This window comes from Tauraco erythrolophus, chromosome 4, assembly GCF_009769465.1.
Source record: "Tauraco erythrolophus isolate bTauEry1 chromosome 4, bTauEry1.pri, whole genome shotgun sequence".
NCBI lineage: Eukaryota > Metazoa > Chordata > Aves > Musophagiformes > Musophagidae > Tauraco > Tauraco erythrolophus.
Window position 1 is genome coordinate 78,026,159 of NC_141468.1, and position 19,230 is coordinate 78,045,388.

At 45.5% G+C, this 19,230-nt stretch overlaps 2 protein-coding genes across 6 annotated transcripts in view; both read right to left on the reverse strand.

Annotated features, from left to right (window-relative positions):
* PPFIBP1 (PPFIB scaffold protein 1) overlaps positions 1–6,500 on the reverse strand; it is a 57,999-nt gene extending 51,499 nt beyond the window's left edge. For 4 of the 5 annotated variants that reach the window (XM_086610544.1, XM_086610543.1, XM_086610542.1 and 1 more), the window contains exons 1-2: positions 6,434–6,497; positions 4,255–4,460 (exon numbers count right to left, since the gene is read on the reverse strand). In XM_086610544.1, the coding sequence (XP_086466670.1) occupies positions 4,255–4,460; positions 6,434–6,497 (270 nt within the window). Of the gene's footprint in view, positions 1–4,254; positions 4,461–6,433 lie in introns of all 5 variants that reach the window. The other variant, XM_086610545.1, reaches the window with a different exon arrangement.
* The window catches only part of FGFR1OP2 (FGFR1 oncogene partner 2), a 357,712-nt gene that overhangs the window by 55,249 nt on the left and 283,233 nt on the right, over positions 1–19,230 (reverse strand). The window lies entirely within an intron of this gene.

Below are 19,230 nucleotides of genomic sequence, written 5' to 3' on the forward strand. Positions count from 1 at the left end.
TTTCACAGATGCGAGCAACTTTGGGAGACTCCTGTCAGACCCTTTTCCCAACTAGGGCATCAGTGGTTTCCCTGCAGGGGCCAGCAGAGGATTTTTCTCTTGTGACACACCGTTTGGCAGCACCAAACACTATTTTTTGTCTTCCTTTGGGACATGAGAGACTTGCTTACAGCTTCAGATGGGATGTCACACATCAGTTCTAGCAGCTTTGAACAGCCTGATTTGGGTTGGAAAGGACCTCAAAGATCATCTAGTTCCAGCCCCCCTGCCATGGGCAGGGACACCCTTCTCCACTACACCAGGTTGCTCAAAGCCTCATCCAACCTGGCCTCGAACACCTCCAGGGATGGGGCATCCACAACTTCTCTGGGCAACCTGTTCCAGTGCCTCACCACCCTCTGAATGAAGAATTTCTTCCTTGTATCTAATCTAAATCTACCCTCTTTCAGTTTAAATCCATTTCCCCTTGTCCCATCACTCCACACCCTTGTAAAAAGTCCTCTCCAGCTTTCTTGTAGGCCTCCTTTAGGTACTGGAATGTTGCTCACCAGCCTAGGCTGCAGCTCCAAGGATGTAGTTGCATGTTCCGCAGCCAGGAGGAAATGGCCCGCCTTTTGTAGGCAGGACCTAAACCTTAATTAGATAATTACCAATACAAGCCAGCTGGGTGATATATCCATAATTACCCCTTTTTGTTTTACAGTTTTTTTGGTTTTCAGGAAGGCTTTACAGTGAGCAGAGACTCAGTTCATTCATTCATTCTGACTCCAGCTCGCTTCGCTCTTTTGGGGTAGCGGCTTTACCTTCTTTATTGAAGGACTTCTTGCTCCAGCTCTGGCTCGGGAGTCGGGGTCGCGATCTTCAGGGTCTCTCGTGAGGGTATCACATTGGGGGTCACCAGATGTTGCTCACCAGCCTAGGCTGCGGCTCCAAGGATGTGGTTGCATCTTCCGCAGCCAAGAGGAATTACCTTAATTAGGTGATTACCAATGCAAGCCAGCTGGGTGATATCCATACTGGAAGGCTGCTATAAGCTCTTCTCCAGGCTGAACAGCCCCAACTCTTTCAGCCTGTCTTCAGAGGAGAGGTGCTCCAGCCCTCGGATCATCTTCGTGGCCCTCCTCTGGACCCGCTCCAACAGGTTCATGTTGTTCTTGTGTTGGGGACTCCAGAGCTGAATGCAGTACTCCACGTGGGGCCTCACAAGAGCAGAGTAGAGGGGCAGAATCACCTCCCTTGACCTGCTGCCCATGCTTCTTTGGATGCAGCCCAGGATACGGTTGGCTTTCCGGGCTGCCAGTGCACATTGCCAGCTCATGTTGAGCTTCTCATCAACCAACACCTCCAAGTCCTTCTCCTCAGGGCTGCTTTCAATCCATTCTCTGCCCAGCCTGTACTTGTGCTAGGGATTGCCTGACCCATGTGCAGAACCTTGCACTTGGCCTTGTTGAACTTCATAAGGTTTGCACACACCCCCCTCTCCAGCCTGTCAAGGTCCCTCTGGATGGCATCCCTTCCCTGCAGCATGTCCACCACACCACACAGCTCGGTGTCGTCAGCAAACTTGCTGAGGGTGCACTTGATCCCACTGTCAATGTCGTCGACAAAGATGTTAAACAGCACTGGTCCCAATACCAACCCCTGAGGAATGCCACTTGTCACTAGTCTTCACTTGGACATTGAGCTGTTGACCGCAGCTCTTTGAGTGCGACCATCCAGTCAATTCCTCATCCACCGAGTGGTCCATCCATCAAATCCCTGTCTCTCCAATTTAGAAACAAAGATGTCGTGCAGGACAGTGTCAAATGCTTCGCACAAATCCAGGTAGATGATGTCAGTCACTTCTTCATGCGTGGAGGATTAAACTGATTTCAAACCAAGGAAGTGTCTCCTCTTCCTTGGTAAGGATGGCCGCAGTTGCAGAAATCCTTCCTGCAAATCATCCAGGTACTTCACCTAACACCTTCCTGCACAGACAGGGACCAGTGACACTGGTGACACCTGCAAATCCCATGCCTGTATCACAGTACAGTAATGTTCAGTGTTTCCTACTAAGGGCTTTACGGATGCCAGAAAGTACAGGGGATTTGAGGAAGTCTGAGGGGAAGCACACATAGAACAGCCATTTTCTGCAATCTTTTGTACACCCAGCCCTTGCACATCATTTCCAGTGCTCGGGAGGTGCTAAGCTGGATGGCACAACAAAGCCCTTCCTCTCCCACATTCAGCCCACGGCCACAATGAAACCTTTACTATCTCATTGCCATGCAGTGATCCGCATCACAGGAGTGTGAAGGACCTTGTTCCCAACCCTAACAGCCAGGCATCCCTAAATCACACATCGGCTCCCACGAGGGGCAATGACTGGCCTTCACCTCATTAGTCTCAGCAGGCACTGCAGCCTAATGCCACGCTGCTGGCTCCCTTTACTCTGGAATAACAAGCAGTGGATAAGCATCGCTGAACGTGGACTACTGATGCACACCACGGGGAGAAGCCGATTCTCCGAGGCTGTTTATGTGGCGTACCAACGTTTTTGTACTTATAAAGGCCGTACTTGCATGAAACCCGTTAAATCCCTCGATTTCTGCTCCGCACTGAGCAGAGACTAGTTACAGCGATGTTCACTGCTGTACGTTACGCAGGAAGGAAACGCTGATGTCAGCAGGAACTCTGCCTCTTTTAAAGACCTGACTCGAATGTCACTCCCCTCTCCTCCTCCTCATCCCAGCGGCGGCTGCCACGCTTTGACAGCGGGGACGAGACCCAAACCCCACTGCAGGCAGCGGGAAAGCTCCCACGTCCTTTATCAACTTTCAGGCATTTTCAAACGTGTAGTTCGAAGCAAAGGGAGACAAAAAAACCCCACCCGGACCCCTCCGCAGGAGCTGGAGGCGCCGTCCCGGCCACGCCGGCCCAGCGCCCCGGCTCTCTCCTCAGCGCTGCGCACAGCCCGTGCGCCGCTGGAGGGCACGCACGGCCGCCCCGCGCCCGCCAAAGCTGCGGGTCCCGCGCCCGCCGCAGCGGACCCTGCCCTCGGCGCCCCGGGCTGCACCGAAATAAAGCTGCATGCCACGATAAAAACATTTCGCACAAGACCAGCCGTGGCTCCGGGGTGACCGAACCCCATTCGAGCGGGTGTGATGCCCCTCCCGGCAAGGGACCAGGCAACGGCGGCCGCTCATCCCGACAGCGGCAGCGGGGTGCAACGAAGAGCCGCCACGGCAGCCTCGCCTGCATCAGATCTGGCAACCCCGCTTCGGCAGCACCGTGCGCCCTGGGCCAACACCAAGGGTGTGTGACAACAGGAGCCGGACGCTGCTGGGAGACAGATCTGGCAAAATACGCCAAAGCGCACACCCGCCGCTGCCATCACACAAGACCTGAAGTATGGCCTCTAGAAACAAGTCTTGACTTCCACTGCTGGAGCTCCCCCAAAACCTGTGCACACCCGGACCACCACAGCGCAAACCCTGCCACAGGCCGCGGGCGCCAGGACTCGTCTTTGGCACTGCCAGGGAGTCGCCAGCCACAGGGTACCTGGAGGCAAAACCAGTGGGTCCTTCAGAAACGGTGTCGTGTATCTCACCTTCTGATAAGCGCAGTGTTGTACGTGCCAGGGTAATCTTCAGGGAGCCTCCGCTCAAATAACATTTGATTTTTTTGGAAAACCGAGTCTTGGGGAAAAAACGGCCCTATCAGGTATATTTTGGAGTATTTTTAAAGCGAGGTGACAAAATCTGGCGGGTTCACAAAACCAGAAAATAAAAATTTGGTTTGGTATCCAGATTAAAGGGATGCTGAGCTCATACCACTCACTTCTGTTATAAAACAAGTAAGGAAAGCTCAGTAACAACACTAGTCCCTGTAGAAAATACGCTGCCAAAAATGCTTTTTAGTGAGAAGTTCAGATTGAAAACAACTTTTTTCCTCTCATTTAATCATCTGATTCCTACAAAAATGTCTTTCCCCAACCGTCTAAGATAAAACTCCAGTTACTGAAAATTTTCTGCTCCCTAGATTGAGGCATAGCGGCACATCAAAGAAAGAACAGGCCAACCGACTGCTCAAGGTATTAGAGTGACAGCTTTTCGGGGGCTCCACAGCAGCATCTCCAACTCAAAACCTCTCCCCTTTGGTTCTCTGAAACCTAATCTAAAGCTTTAAATGCCTGCATAAAACACAGCCCCACTGAGCCGATGTAGCTAACGTAAAAAATGGGCACGTTAGGGGTAAAACAAGGCCAGACCATACCATTTGACTTTGGAGCCATTCGATCAGAGCCTCCGCCGTTGAGTCCGGGACCTGGCAGCGCAGCCCTTCTCTCTCGTCCGCTTCCATCATCTCCAGCAAGCCCCGCAAGTCCTCCACCAGGTGCAGCGCCCGCAGGCCCCCCATGAAGGGGGAGGTGGGGGACTGGCAGTCGAAGATGCCGTTGGAGTACTCCAGCGCCTTCGAACCTGGAGGGAGCAAAATCACACGGGGTCAGGCACGAGGCAAGCGGGTCGGACACACAGCAAGGCTGAGAAATGCCAGGCAGCGTTTGCTCCCGGCAGGCGTTCATCTGAACCAAACTCAGCGGTGGTGCTCGATTCTGCCCACACCACGCAGCGATTCGGAGAAGGACAAGCCCTTGCTTGATGGCAGCTCCAGCAGGAAGGAGGTGGGCTGATGCACCACAACCGTGTTCACAGGTTGAAAGTGCAGGCTGGGCTTCTGCTCCCCGGGATGTATTGGAGGTGGAAAGTACTGTGGGGGGAACAGGCTCTGGTAATACTTTTGAGTCACCCCGTACGGATTGCATGACCCAGGTCAGACAGTGACGGTGTCCAGAGGAAACCGTGCTCTGCGCTTTTCATGTAGGAATATGCTATGTTGCTCCAAGACACTGGAAATTTTTGTAAAAGGATCAAGAAAAATATGAAGATAAAAAGAAAGACCACATCACTTCTATATGGGAATAAATTTTGAACCCAACAGTTTGACATGGTGGCACTGACATTTGCATGTTAATAAAGAGAAAAATCTCTTATTTGCATAAACTCGCAGTACGTATATTTGACCTACATTAAAAGTTGCTATATATTAAGTAAGGAAAGGAACTATGAATTCAGGATTAAGGTTGATTTAAGTCAACCAAGCTAATTCCAACTGTAATTTCAGCACACTGATTTGTGACCTTAATACTGTAATGCCTTGGCACAATGAGACATGTTCATGACAGAGCATCATTTGTACTGTCAGCTTTTGGAAACTACAGTCAGTGGTATGCCATACGTGAACTTCCACAAACTTCTTCATTCACCTCATCTGGCAAGCCACAAAAAGGCAAGTATTCTGCTAATTCTCTTTGAAAGAAAAATAAAGAGAAAAAAAATCCCCACAACAGCACAGGAGTTGATGCCTCTTCGTTATATTACTTTATAGGTCTGTTCAGACACATGGGTAAACAAAGTCTGGTGACTTAACATCCCAACATTACATTTTATTTTTATATTAAACCTCATGCTGCTATAACCAACTTAGGCTCTTGGAAACACAGACACACGATCGGATCCAAATACCAGTACCTACTTATGGAAATTACTGAAGTCACAGTTTATATGTATTTTTAGAGATCGTTATGATCCAACTGAATCCACTTTACATGTGTTCCTGCTATGTGTCCTTAATATCTTTAGGAAAACTGCAGAGAAAAGTCATTGTTCATACAAAGCACGCAGTGTATGATTATTTTTTTCCCTAAGGGAAATTATTTTAAGTGGAACTATTAAAGACTTTATAACTGTGTTGGTCTCCTTGCAGAATATTTTTCCAGTTTGGGTAGCTGTTTGCATAGCTCTGCTGGAATAGGATTAAACTATTAACTTCTTGTTGCTTTGCTCCTCTGTGTTGTGTGCTTGTATTATTTTCTAACTCACTAGACTCAACTTAAAAGCAGAGGTTTTACACTTTGCGATGCCTCTCCTTGGTCCACTTACAATTTATAGGTACTTATAAAAAACTCCAATTTTGAAAACAGGAAAATTCAATTCATGGTTTAACTCTTCAGAGTTGAGAGAAGATCAGAGTAGCCAGTATTAGGCAAACTTACTCTTTCTGCCTTGCAACAGCTCTTTAAACACACCCATCTTGAAATGTGCCTTGTTCTTGGCTTTCATGGCGCTGTGTACATTGGCTGCACTGCATCGCTCTGCCACTTTGAGCAGCATTTTGATAGAGGGTAGGAGAAAAACTACAATCCATTAAGCTGTGTCTGTGTATGAGAGTCTTTGCGATCCCTTCACTCCATTTATTTGTAATCTCTAAGCTATAATAGAAGACACCAAACACAATTACTAGCGCGTTCCTTTTTCAGCCTGAAACTCTGCCTTCCAGGTATGAGAAAGAAGGACCAAATCAACTAAATGAACAAGCTGCCCCCAGTGTTTACCTGCTATAATGCCATCCATCTGCTCAAGAGCCGCAGCGAGCATGTCACTTGCATCACTCATCATCTTCTCTTTTCTCAGGAACAATCACCAGCTACACCATAAGGAGCAGTAAAACACCAATAGTATGAGTTGGATCCAGAGCCTCCGAAGTCTGCAGTTTAATCTGCAAAAGAGAATTTCGTTTCACTGCATGTTCTCTGAATTCAGACACCACCATCACCAGACCAGCAGGAAGACTGAGGCTGTTTGCTGACCACAAGGAGACTTAGGAGGTGTTCACGACCAGGCATGAACTGGCATCGAAGAATCGAAGCACCAACCTGATGATCCAGTTCCTGCCGTTGGTCAGCCCATGGCCTGCTCTGCCCACAGGCCCATGCCACTGAAGGGGCATCCCATAGAGCACCTCAGAAAACCCACATGGCACTTCAGGGAAGCTCGCACAGAAGACACAGGCCTTCTATTGCTTAAAGGAAGTTGCAACTCAGTAATAAACTCATGCGTCTATCTGCTGTATTTTTTCTCCCCAAGAATTTGCTGATACAGAAAAAGAGGAGTCTGACCATTTGCCCAAGATTGCTGGATGTCTGACAATCCAGCAGTGCCAGGCATGCAGCTATTTGCCTAGAGGCAGAATATCTCAAATGCCCATGACTCATTAGATGTAGTGTGTGCACTACCCCTCTGAAGACATTGCTCTCAGCTTAGCAGGAACCCATGCCAAAGCTAGAAGTGGTCCCTAGAGGAATATTTCCAGCAGAGTCTGGAAAAGCGAACCTCCCCAACCATGCTGCCTGGGCAGGTGAACTAGTAGACCTAAATCCCGACGGGCTACAAGTTAAGCACATACTTACGTACTCCGCTGAAGCGGAGCTGCAGAGGTCAGAGGCATACCCGATCCCTCCACCCCAGCACAAAGGACACAAGCCACCGAAATAGCCCAGACTGTCGTGGCTTTAATCTAGGGCACGCGAGACTACTTCTGCTATAAATACAGTTAGGGAACAAAGCTAAACAAACACCAGGAAGGAAAACTCACTTTAACCTTTTGCACACCCTGCCATTTGGTTTTTGCATTAGGCTGCGCCGCTGCTGACATTTGCCCCAACATAAGCAATTAAGAAAGTTGTTCACAGTATCTCTGGCAGAAGTCCTGGAAAAGAATCTACTAAAAACCAAACCAAATCAAAAATTCATGTTATAAACCAAATTTTCCCTCCTACGAATCACCTTATTGGTTTGAGCCCGCTGGGAAGTAGCTCTTATCGGAGGCTGCCAGCTAGCTTTGCTGAAATGCTATCCTTAAAATGCCAACAAACATTTCACTTTCCACATCAAAACTTTTACTACATGAAGTAGGGCCAAACCCTAAGGTAACTTTTGAACGACAGCACAAAAACTACTGCGCTTTTGGCAAACGCCTTGCTTTATTATCTAGTTGCCAGAATCAGAAAAGCCAAGAGAAGTTCAAAAAGTCAAAATACCTGTAAGTCAAAGTGTTGCAGATCTTTAAAATTGTGGTAGCAGTGTAACCAAAGACTCACAACCTTCAAGTAGGAAGCCCCCGATTTTAAACACAACATAAACTGTAAACTTCAAGCAGCACAATACCTGCCGTAATATGCAGATCCTGCAAGATAATGGGTCCAGTGTCTCTACGCCTGATAAAAACGAGCAGAAAACTCAGCTTTTGCAAACACGTTCACTTGGACAATTTTCAAGACAGTCTTGTGCTTTCTTCTTTAAGATTTCCTGGCTCTGATAATCAGATAACCCACTCAAATATGGGTGTCTATGAATGTAGAGTGTGAATGATCTGTGTTGGATTTCCCTCTGAAGGCAAAGAGCATACAGAGAAACACCAAGGCTGCTTGCTGCTCCAGGCAAAACCCTAATTCCTCACAGATCTAAATGGAAAACGACAGACAACGCAAAGCACCTACAAACCCACAACAGCCAATTAAGCTTTGGGAATCAGGAGTGCCCATGATCTTCCCAACAGACATAAACACCTAACGGAGGGAGTAAAGAAGATGGAGCCAGGCTCTTCTCAGTGGCACCCAGTGACATGACAAAAGGCAACGGGCATGCACTAAACCACAGGAAATTCCACTTAACCATTAAAAATGAAAATAAAATTAAAAAATCTTAAATAAAAAAAAAAAGCTTTTTTACTGCCAGGATGGCAAGCACTGGAAAGAGTTGCCCTTTTTGGGTCCCCATCCTTGAAGCTTCTCACAGCCCAACTGGACCCTGCGTGGTGCAGCGTGCCCTGAGCATCCTTGCTTTGGGCAGGGTGGGCAGACCACCCCTAGAAGTGCCTTCCTACCTCAGCCATCAGTGAGCTCAGTTCATCTCATGATCAAGCATTAAATACAGTACCGAGGAGGCTGCCTAGGAAAAGCCTACTGCAGGCTGAAAACGTGCTAGGGAACAGAGCGCTCCCCAATCACATTTGTTCACAGTGCACCCCTCGTTTCTCACCTTCTGTCTAGGAAAGACATTAACTGTGGGCAAGGAGCTGCTGATTTGCACTTGCTTAATAAAGCCATGGCTCACAGGCATGGAAAAATCACCATCCTTTCGCTTCATCCAGGCACAACCAGCCCTCATGTTTCCAGAAAAGCCACTCCTTGCTTTTCCTAAACAAGGGTTTTGTCCATGGTTGTCAAAAATCCCTAAGACAGCTCTACTGTCGAGAGCAGCAGTGGCAGACGGCGGTACCAACAGCATCCAAGAGACCTCTAGCATCTACCCCACTATCACTTGGTCCTACCTCCAAGGAAAGAGACATGCCAGTCTCCACAGCGCTTCCTCCACTGGTACTGCAAAAGGAGCCGTGCTGCCGAGAGCAGCAGTGAGAAATTTTAAGATAAAATTTAGTGAAGCAAGACTGTGCAAACACACTGATCTCCAAAAACCCTTCCATCACTCATGAAGCATCTGTTAGCAGCGTGACCAAGCCTACAGCTGAGAAACTCCGAGAGGTGAAATAAAAAAAAGAACAAAAAGCCCCCAGCAGAACAGCTGGAGATGATGCAACAAAATTCCATTTCCCCGGTTATTTGGTCCTAAAAGTGGTCATTGAAAACTGGCCTGGAACAGCACATCCTGCTCTGGCCACCTTCCCAGCAGAGTGCAGCACATCTAGCAGTCAGGAAGTGAAAACGCTGTGATAGAAAAATAATATTGGAGGCATCCTTCCCCAGTAAGGACACAGAATCTCTTTTATTCTTTGCACACCATCACCAGCACGTGGGGAACGCATGGGCAGGGGGCAAATCAAAGTCCTCATGCACCCCCGGACCAAAGAACTGAACTGCATGAAACACAAAGACAACAAACCGCAGGAGGAAGAGGGTGGAAGGGGAAGGTATAGAGGGAGTCAAAGAAACGCAATTATTAGATAGAAGTCATAAATAAGCAGCCCTTTCCAGATTATAGGAAAGAGGACAATACTGAAACGCCAGCTGATTAATCCCTGTGCCTACTGAAGGGCACCGAGACTGCCTCTGACTTCACAAACTTTGAGAGGAGCCTCAGCTGACCACTAACACAACAGAACTTTCCCAATATGTATATTCCTTTGTTTACTCTTTGCTTTTTATGGCTTTGGTCTAATAGCAATAAAATCTAAGAGACTCAAGGCTTTGGGTTTTTTTGTTGGCAGTGACTAAGGAAAACCATGCAGTCAGGTAAGACCAAAAAAAAACCACCTTGGAGAAGCGCAATGGAGCTCCTTAGGAAAATAAGGAATAGCTAATATTTGAGATGATGTCAAGCAGTTTAAATTATTTTCCTCCACAAAAGCAGAAGTGGGAGAAAAGAAAAAAAAAAAGGAAAATTATCATTTTAATGCAGATGGGTCTATGACATGGCAGATGAACGATAAACCAAGGTGCACACGGGAGACAGAGAGGCAGACGCACAAAATCCACCCTTGGCATAATGCCATCGAGGACACACCTGGGAGGAAAGTACTGACAGTACCCTGTCTGACAGACCATTTAAAATAAGTTTTCTCTTGCTTTCCAAGAAAACGGCGACACTTACCTTCCTGCATGCACAACCAGCGCAAGACGGGGTGGTGGGGGGGTGGTTTACAGAGGCAGACCCCCCTTTTAGAGCTCCCAGCTGAATACCTTGCTCATGCCGATAAGAACGAGCATCGCTTCATCAGGCTGTATTTACAATCCACCATTAAAAAAAAAAGAAAATAAAATACAAATGCAGCTATCTCCACTATCAATTATGATTAATCTTCTCACTATCTGGCATTTCTACCGCATCCCTGGCCGTTACAGAGAAGATGTTAATTTGGTCTTACTTGTTTAATGTCCCTTCGTCTGGTTCGAACACACCAGCCGGTTGCTAGGGCTATGCCGTTCACTTTTCAGTAGGTGGAGATTTTTTATTTTTATTTTTGAATGACATACAAACCCTCCGGCTACAGTGCTAGTGAAGATGTATTCCAAACGGCTTACAGAGAAAACAAAACACTGCCCTGCCAATAAATCCAAGGAAAGCTAGAAAAAACACAAGGGGCTTTGTGAATGGGAACTGCAGTCTGCTGGATGCAAACAGGAAAGCTGCCTGAATGTAGATTTCAAAATCAGTTATTTAATTAAGATGGAAGACTTTAAAAAAAAAAAAAGTGCTTAAACATTCTACATATGTAGGAAATTACAGTTTCCCCACCAAGAGGCTGTCTCTTTCCTAGATCAAACAACACACACAGAAGCATCTAGAGGCAACATCTTCAAGCCTGTGGGTTTTTTTTTATTTTGGGGTGGTCTCAACTCTGAATGTCCACCTGCAAAACACACCACGCTTTAATATCCAGAGGTTTGCAGAGCTGAGGAGAACCAGCTGCCTGCTAGCAGGTCCGAAGGCCAAAAGGACACACCATGCCCCACGTGCAGCCTCTCCGGGGAAGGGCAGGGGCTGGCCTTTTGTCTTACTCACCTTCCTCTTTGTGCATGCACATGCTCTGCAAACACTCAGCGTCTGGAAAGGAAGCATCAGCTACAGATTATTTTTATGATATGATGCAATAAGATGGATGACTTGAGTTTCCCAGCTCTCCCATTCCTGCATAATGCTCCTTAAACCAGGGAATTTTGATCCACAGGAAAGAAAAATCTTGGTAAGGGTTTGTTTCTGAAGCTGTAGAGAGTTAAAAAAGGACCCCCAAGAGCAGACTGCTACCCTAGAGCAGTCCACCACAAAAATACAATTAAAAAGCTAACAAATTGCAGTCATCTTTTACGGGGAGAGTGGGAGAACAGAACCTGTTCCACAGCAAATTTAAGACCCGAAATTTCACTTTGCTGTCAAAATTCATGTCCCCGCATTCTCGGTCCTATACATACGAGATGACTGCACGAGAGGTCCAAAGCATCTTCTGGATTCATCTCTTCTCCTCTCACAACACTAAAACGCCACATCCTTAGCAATTTATTTTACTCAGTAAAGCTCTATTTCATGAAGATAAATGTCATTTCAGACATATAATCACATCTATTGGTGCTTTTTTCTGGCAAGCCAGAAGAGAAACACAAACACAGAGAGACTTATTTGCAAAATACATCTCAATCACAAATAAAAAATGGCTTCAGATGAATTCAGTCTGAACCTCTGGCACAATTCCTCATGGGATGTTTCGAAGATACTCAACCATGGTGCCACCAGTCAGTAGCATTTTAACACTTCATAATGAACATATTCAGCTAGTTCACACTAGGAGCTGTTAACATTTCTTTTAACATAAAAACCGACTCCATTTCATACCTTCCAGGCCTGAAAGAAGTAACTAAAAAAGAAAACGGATCCTTGTTGAATATATTGCTCTAGTGTTTTGCAGGAGAAGAACAAATGAAATTTAGAAAGTAAAATTAGGAAATGCTGGAAGTATCTTAATGGGAGTAGTGTAGAGAAATATCTTAGCATGAGGCGGGGACAAGTCTTCCATTTCAGGAGGATGGCTACGAAGAGCACCCTCCCCGAAGTGGGAGCCCCACCAGCCTGCAGGCTCAGAACCCTCCAAGAGCCCAACGCTCAACTGTGCGAAAAGGATAAACATTATGAATAAAAACCATCCTAAACATTGGCAAGGGCTTGCTTAAACTGAGAACGTCTATTTATTTTTACATATAAAAATAGCTTTCTTCTTCAATTTGCTGAACTCTAGTCAATGACATCAAAGCAATACTGTTCTCATATTACGCAGGACTACAAAAAAGAAACGAATGTCCCTTTGTTCCCTAACTCTAGATCCTTTCTTTGTTCCCTGAATTTCATTATATCTTTATTATACAACAAACATGATTTATTTCCTTTAACTGATAAAAATGAATGGAAGCACACTGAGGCTGAAAGCCTATCCCATGGTACGTAAGAAATGTCTTGAGATAAAAGGCATCAAGCCATAGAAAAGATTTAAAAGTATTTTGAGAGCATAAAGCAGAAAAGTCCTTCCAAGATATAGCTGTTTATACCTGGGAAAAACTTACCTCAAATCACACAACTTTTATTACGCACCAGCTTAGTCGCGTTCTGTGCTTTGCCTTAAAATTTGTGAAGCACATAGGTCATGATGCAAAAGCTAAACCTCGACCAGATAAGCATCCTTCAGATACTTGGACAGACACATAGACACAGCAAACGGCTTACATAAACACCCAAAGCCTCTTGAGTCAAGGTTTATGGCTTAGATTCATATTCCATTACAAAACAAACCATTTATTTTGGTCTGCAGCATTGAAGTCATTCTGGTTGCTTATCTCTGCTACCCTGTTCTCCAGCAGCTCTTTTTTTGTTGTTGTTATTGTAATTGGAAGGAATTCAGGAAACACAACAGGTGACAAGTTACGTTGGTTTTGTGATGCACAAGTGAGCTCTGTGATCACTGGATGACATGGAGGCACCTGCAAAGCAGCCGTGTAATGCAAATACCTGTCTGCAAACACTCTTCAGGCTCAGTTTCACTCTTTACTCACAAGCAATCCAAGGTCAAATGGAGGCTTGCAAAAAAAACCCCACAGATATACTTCACTTTAAGCTGTTCATGTTTGACTGGTTAACTATTTCGTAAACACCTTCAACAACTCACTTTCGAGAGTCTGAAAAATCAATATGTTATTTTCTCCTGTGTTTTGCTCGGGTCCACTGATTAGAAAAACAATTGAGATATTCATTCCTCACTCCAAGACTGCTAACGCAAGCAAGGAAATGCCTCACATTCCCCAGCAACATGTTATCGACACGCTGTGGCCACACAGGCTACAAAACAAAAGAGGCACTGTTGAGTAAGAGTCCAAAAGGTAGTTCTTAAAAATACCTTAAGAACCACCAAATCCTGAGCACAGACCCCGATTAGATCCGATTTCATAGCTCATGCCGCTTTCTTTTCATGGGCTGGATCCAAAGATCAAATTCACAAACTTCCACATTTGAAAGGGTTTGGCTTTAGATTTTGGACCTTCAGGTCTAGGAGTTTCCAGATCCACAGTTTCAGTGTTATCACCACACAAAGCAAAAGCAGAGGGCACTCACCATCAAAGGCCCGGGAAGTAAATAAAATATATTTAGCTTGAACAGCATTTTCATATATGTCTGTAAAAACCAACAGAAAAAAAAACAATACCTTGTAATTCCATGGTATCAAGTGTTATATGGGGAAAATTTGCATATAAAGTTCCAGCATTACATCCCTCCCCTTCCACCTGCCTCTGATTTTGCTATCTTAAGATTCACTTTTCAGGAGAAATATGTAAAAGAAGAGCACGATATCTGAAGTACATGCTTTGTGTGTGCGGATACTCCCGTTTTTTGAAGACTTAGAATCATAGAATGGTTAGGGTTGGAAGGGACCTCAAAGATCATCTAGTTCCAACTCCCCTGCCATGGGCAGGGACATCTCCCACTAGATCAGGTTGCTCAAAGCCTCATCCAACCTGGCCTTGAACACTTCCAGAGATGGGGCATCCACAACCTCTCTGGTCAACCTGTTTCAGTGCCTCACCACCCTCAGAGTGAAGAATTTCTTCCTTAGATCTAATCTAAATCTCCTCTCTTTCAGTTTAAAGCCATTGCCCGTTGTCCTATCACTACACGCCCTTGTAAAAAGTCCCTCTCCAGCTTTCCTGTAGACCCCCTTTAAGTACTGGAAGGCTGCAATAAGATCACCCCAGAGCCTTCTCTTCTCCAGGCTGAAGACCGACTTGTGATACTCGAGAACGTGAGGCTGACAGTAGCACGACTGATACACCAACAATCCCCTGATATAGCATGATTTGCCATCTCCCTCCTCTTGGCTTTTTAAAAATTATGCAGGGTAAAATTTGACATGGTCAAGGACTTCCCCTCCCTCCAAGTAATAGAACAGGACTGAATTTTAAAGGGAAAAATACAGGGGGAAAAAGTGAAAAACCATAATAAATTGCAGGTCAATTTTCACTCTGGTTTTATCTTGCTCCCCTCAAAAACATGTGGACCTTTTCACTTTTCTCCTAAACTAAAGCCCTTTGCTGATAGCTTATGCTGAAGCTTTGCCAACAGCTTATGTTTAGGTGGTACACTTGGGAATCTGAGACAGTCTACATCAAGACAACCTACTTTAGGTAGCAGGTGACTTTAATCACTATTAAAACTGGATGTTCTACCTTTAAGATTCCTGAAATAATCAGATGTAGCTACTGTGCACTACAAAACACAGACTTCAAATTTCGAATTAGCTCTTAGCTTTGAGAAGGCCCAAGTAGTTCATGTGCAAAACACATTCTGAAACACACGTTTATTCCCATCAATGAGAAAGCAAAGGTGAACGTGGGCACCTCTGTGTTTTGACACCTGCCATCCGTACTATCCCATTGCCACCCAGAGCAGCCACAGACAAAGACCCTGCAGAACTCCTCCATCCCCTCGGGACCATCCTCCTCTTTGTCTGAGACACAGCCTGCATTTGCCGCCCCAGCTCCACAGTTGCTTGTTCAAGCCCAAGGTGAAGAAGAGGCACTCACAGATGTGGCTTTTTCCCAGCACGGCCCTTCCCATGTTTTCTCTCAATCAGCTTCTGTCACCCACGTCTCTTCCCAGGATAAAACCTCCAATCCCTAGGATAACACAACCCCGAGTCTGATAACCAGGGATTTTGGTAACGCTGGAGTAAGCAAAGCTTTTTTTTTTTTTTTTTTTTTTTTTTCCAGCCGAGGGGCTGATATTGTGCTGTTGATTTTGTCTTGCTTTTTCAACACTAAAGTTTCAGTGCCAAGAGACGAAGGACAAGAGCCATGGGCTCTCAGCTCGAGGAAAGGGTCCTTCTCTTCTGAACGCTGCACTGGTGCGTAGCAAGCAAACAAATCTCCCCCCAAAAAACTATTACTACAGTGCAATTTTAAGGAGCCACATGCCGTGCACACCGCTGCCTAACACTCAGCATTGTTCCGCTGGGAGCCGTGTGCCCTGCCTACCCTCGGGCCAGCCTCGCTTCTCAGCACAACGGCAATTTTGCAGCTAGGACACAGAAACCAGCTGTCTTGCTGCCCACTCCTTTTTCATGAAAGCCCACAGTCAGTTCTTCAAGACAGAGATGTTGTCTTCTCCATCCCATCTCGACCTGTTCTCCTTTTGTCAGAGTGACACCTCGTCACCATCCCTTGCAAAAGGATGTTTTCATGCCCTGCAGCCCTTTTGCCTTCAGCATCACCTGAGGCTAAAAAACTTAGTGGAGCAGGAGTTAAGCTCCTCTGTGCCCCAGGCACAAGAGAAACGTGTCAGTGCTAGGGGAAAGGAAACAATGCTGGGGTGGGCTGGAGAACTACATGGATAATATGGTCAGGGGGTACGGCTGATACTGAAGGGCAGGAGGACTTTCACCAAGAAGGTGGAGGGAGGCAACAGGTCACCATCAAGCCAGAGCTGTGATCTCTCCAGGAACAGGGCACAAAACAAACCCAGTCCCAGTCCCAGTCTTCCTTTTCTTCTGCAGCAGGAAGAGGAGGGACACTAGGAAGAAAGGAGGTGGCAGAGAAAAAGGTGACTTTTCTGCTGCTTCTCCAGTAAGAGAGAAAGACCTAGGGATGGAAGGCCAAGCCTCTGTGCACATGTGGGAGGGGGAAATATCCCACCTACCACCCAAGGCCCCATCAACAAGATCAGCAGAAAGTGCTGGCTTTACAACAGAGGAAGATGCAGCTGATGAGATAAAGAAAAATCTTAGCAGTCAGAAACTTCAGACACACTTGCATCAACACATGTCTGATGCCCAGCTGGGGACAGAACTACAGCTGCTACAAACCCACCTAGATTTCTGTGGGATAACAGGGTTTCTGAGGCTGAGTTTAATTGCTACGGATGATCTGCTAAGTGTGAAACAATTTTTTTTTATTACATAGCACAATGCAAAACGCCCGTTTCATTAGATACAGCAATAAACTGTGATTTATTACTGACCTTACTAACAGTAGGCTGCCTTTAGCAGACAGGGCTATAATGCTCTAAAACGGAGAACAAGGTAACTTTTAAGAGCGGCTCAAGAAAGTTTACAATCCAGTTGCAGCAGTACAGTGCGAACACACCCATAAAGCACCTGGTTTGGGTACCCAGAGCAGCCTAACCGAAGCAAGGGGCTGCAAAGCTTTCTCAGGAAACCGGATAAGCAGGAGATGGTTTAGCACACACCACCCCATGCTGCCACGATCCAAGTCAATGAGTCTGAAGCAAACTTAGGTGTGGCTAAATCACACACCAACAACAATAATAATGTAGAAATACTGTCCTGTGCAAGGCTGAATCGCCCTTCTCCATTATTAAGTATCTGCAATGTGTTTAAGTCAGTCTACCACTCTGATATGGCAGTCAGGTTTACAGACTCTGCTGGAAAGCCAGTTTTAAACCATAAACCTTGCAATATCCGATTTCTTCCAAAACTTGAGATCTTAGAGAAGTAATTCCACTGGGATCTTAGTTTTCTTTAGAAAGAAAAATATGTTATTGAGCCACGTGGTTGCTGAAGGAAGTTTGATGTGATCTGAGTACATCCTGGAAGTTTGAACACAGGAAGCCCCTTATTTGACATGTAATATAGTAAGGCACGGAAGGGATGTGGATGGGGGAAGCAGAATCACCTGACTTTTTTTTTTTTTTTTTTTTTTTTTCCAAAAAGTCTGCAATAAAGAAAAAAACCCACAAACCAGCTTAGGCTGCTTAACTGTTTCCCTTCCCTCAACCTACAAATGTAATTAAAATAAAGCTTCAGAAACAATACAAGTCATTTAATACTATTTTACTTAAAAGTTGTTTTTATAATATAAAAAGACCACAAGTAACCTCGCTTGCTGATAGCAACGATGGAACAATACATCTAGGATTTAAAGCTCTGCCTAGCCCATGATTTTTACACATCCAATTAGCTCCTCCTGCACACCTATCCACTCTTGTGCTCTGGGAACTGCTAGTAAAATTCTTGCAATTAAAAACTTCGATGCCAGAATCATTATTTGCCAAAAGGAAAAGCAACAATCTCCCTCCTCCAGCACAGCTGGGCATATTTTTACAGGAGCGGATGCTCAACTGTAAGAAGCTCAGATCTGAACTCTCCCAAAGTTCAAGATATTTATTATCAATCTGTAATTCACCACCCTGTTGCCTCCCAAGGACCACCACGGCCCTACTCCAGCAGAGTCACCGATGCAGATCGGAAGTTTTGGGAGCTTTGGGACCACAGTGAGGTTTTATCTGGCCGTATCCAGGGATATCTCCTGGACATGAGGCAACGGTACTGAACAAGTCTCATGCTGTAGCAGCATCACACTCTGGTTTCCCCATCAGAGACTATGTTACCTTCTTACTGTGTCACGGACATCAGGAACACAGACAGATGAGCAAAGGATTGCTCACCTGCCACAATGAGAATGCAAAACTGGTACAGAACAGTTCAATGCATGCTGAGTGGCAACACTCATAATGTTTTGGATGAATTAATGACCTTTAGTATTTCCATACAAATGTTCCTCTGAATACATAAGATAAAACTTCAAAAACCTCGAGGGATCAGATACACTTTTAATGTTACATTTCTTTGAAGTACTTTCCCTTTGTATTTCAACACCACTTCAAAGTTTTCTCACTTACATACAAATCAAATTAGACATCTGATGCTAAAAGAAGCAGACATTAAAAGTGTTTCACACTTTCCCAACCTTCAGGTGGGGTGTAAAACTCAGTCTTGTAGGAAGGTATATATTAACTCTATGCAGATTTTCACTATACCAGCTGATCAAGAAAGAGTTCATGTATCAGAGGTCAAGCAGAAACAGGGTACAGCCCCAGTCCCACCTGCAGCTAAAGATCCTGGTCCCAATGAGCAGCACGTGTTTAACCTGTAGGATGCAAATAGTCTTGCTGACACCAAGAGGGATCAATGGAAGCGCCCAGTCCATGAAGGCCACTGGAAGGAAGAGGCTGTTCATGGGAAAAACAAAGGTCCACTTGTACTGTCAAATTGAGCTGATCATTTTCAATGGTTTTCTTCAGAGCCAAGAGAGAGAACTCAACAGGACTCCCAAAACATTGCCAATGTTGCCAGTGAAAGAGGAAGGGGGTGGCTGGCAAGATGTACTGAAAGGTAACCAGGTTTTTGTGCCCTGACCAAGGACTTCACTGGACAACCTGAAAAAAAAGAAGGTCCTGGAAGTTGTCTTCACTGACTTTTACCATGTCAAAACCCACCAAAACCAATCATAAGTAAACGAATCATGACACTTCCTCACTATCATCCTGAACTAGCAGCTTCCTC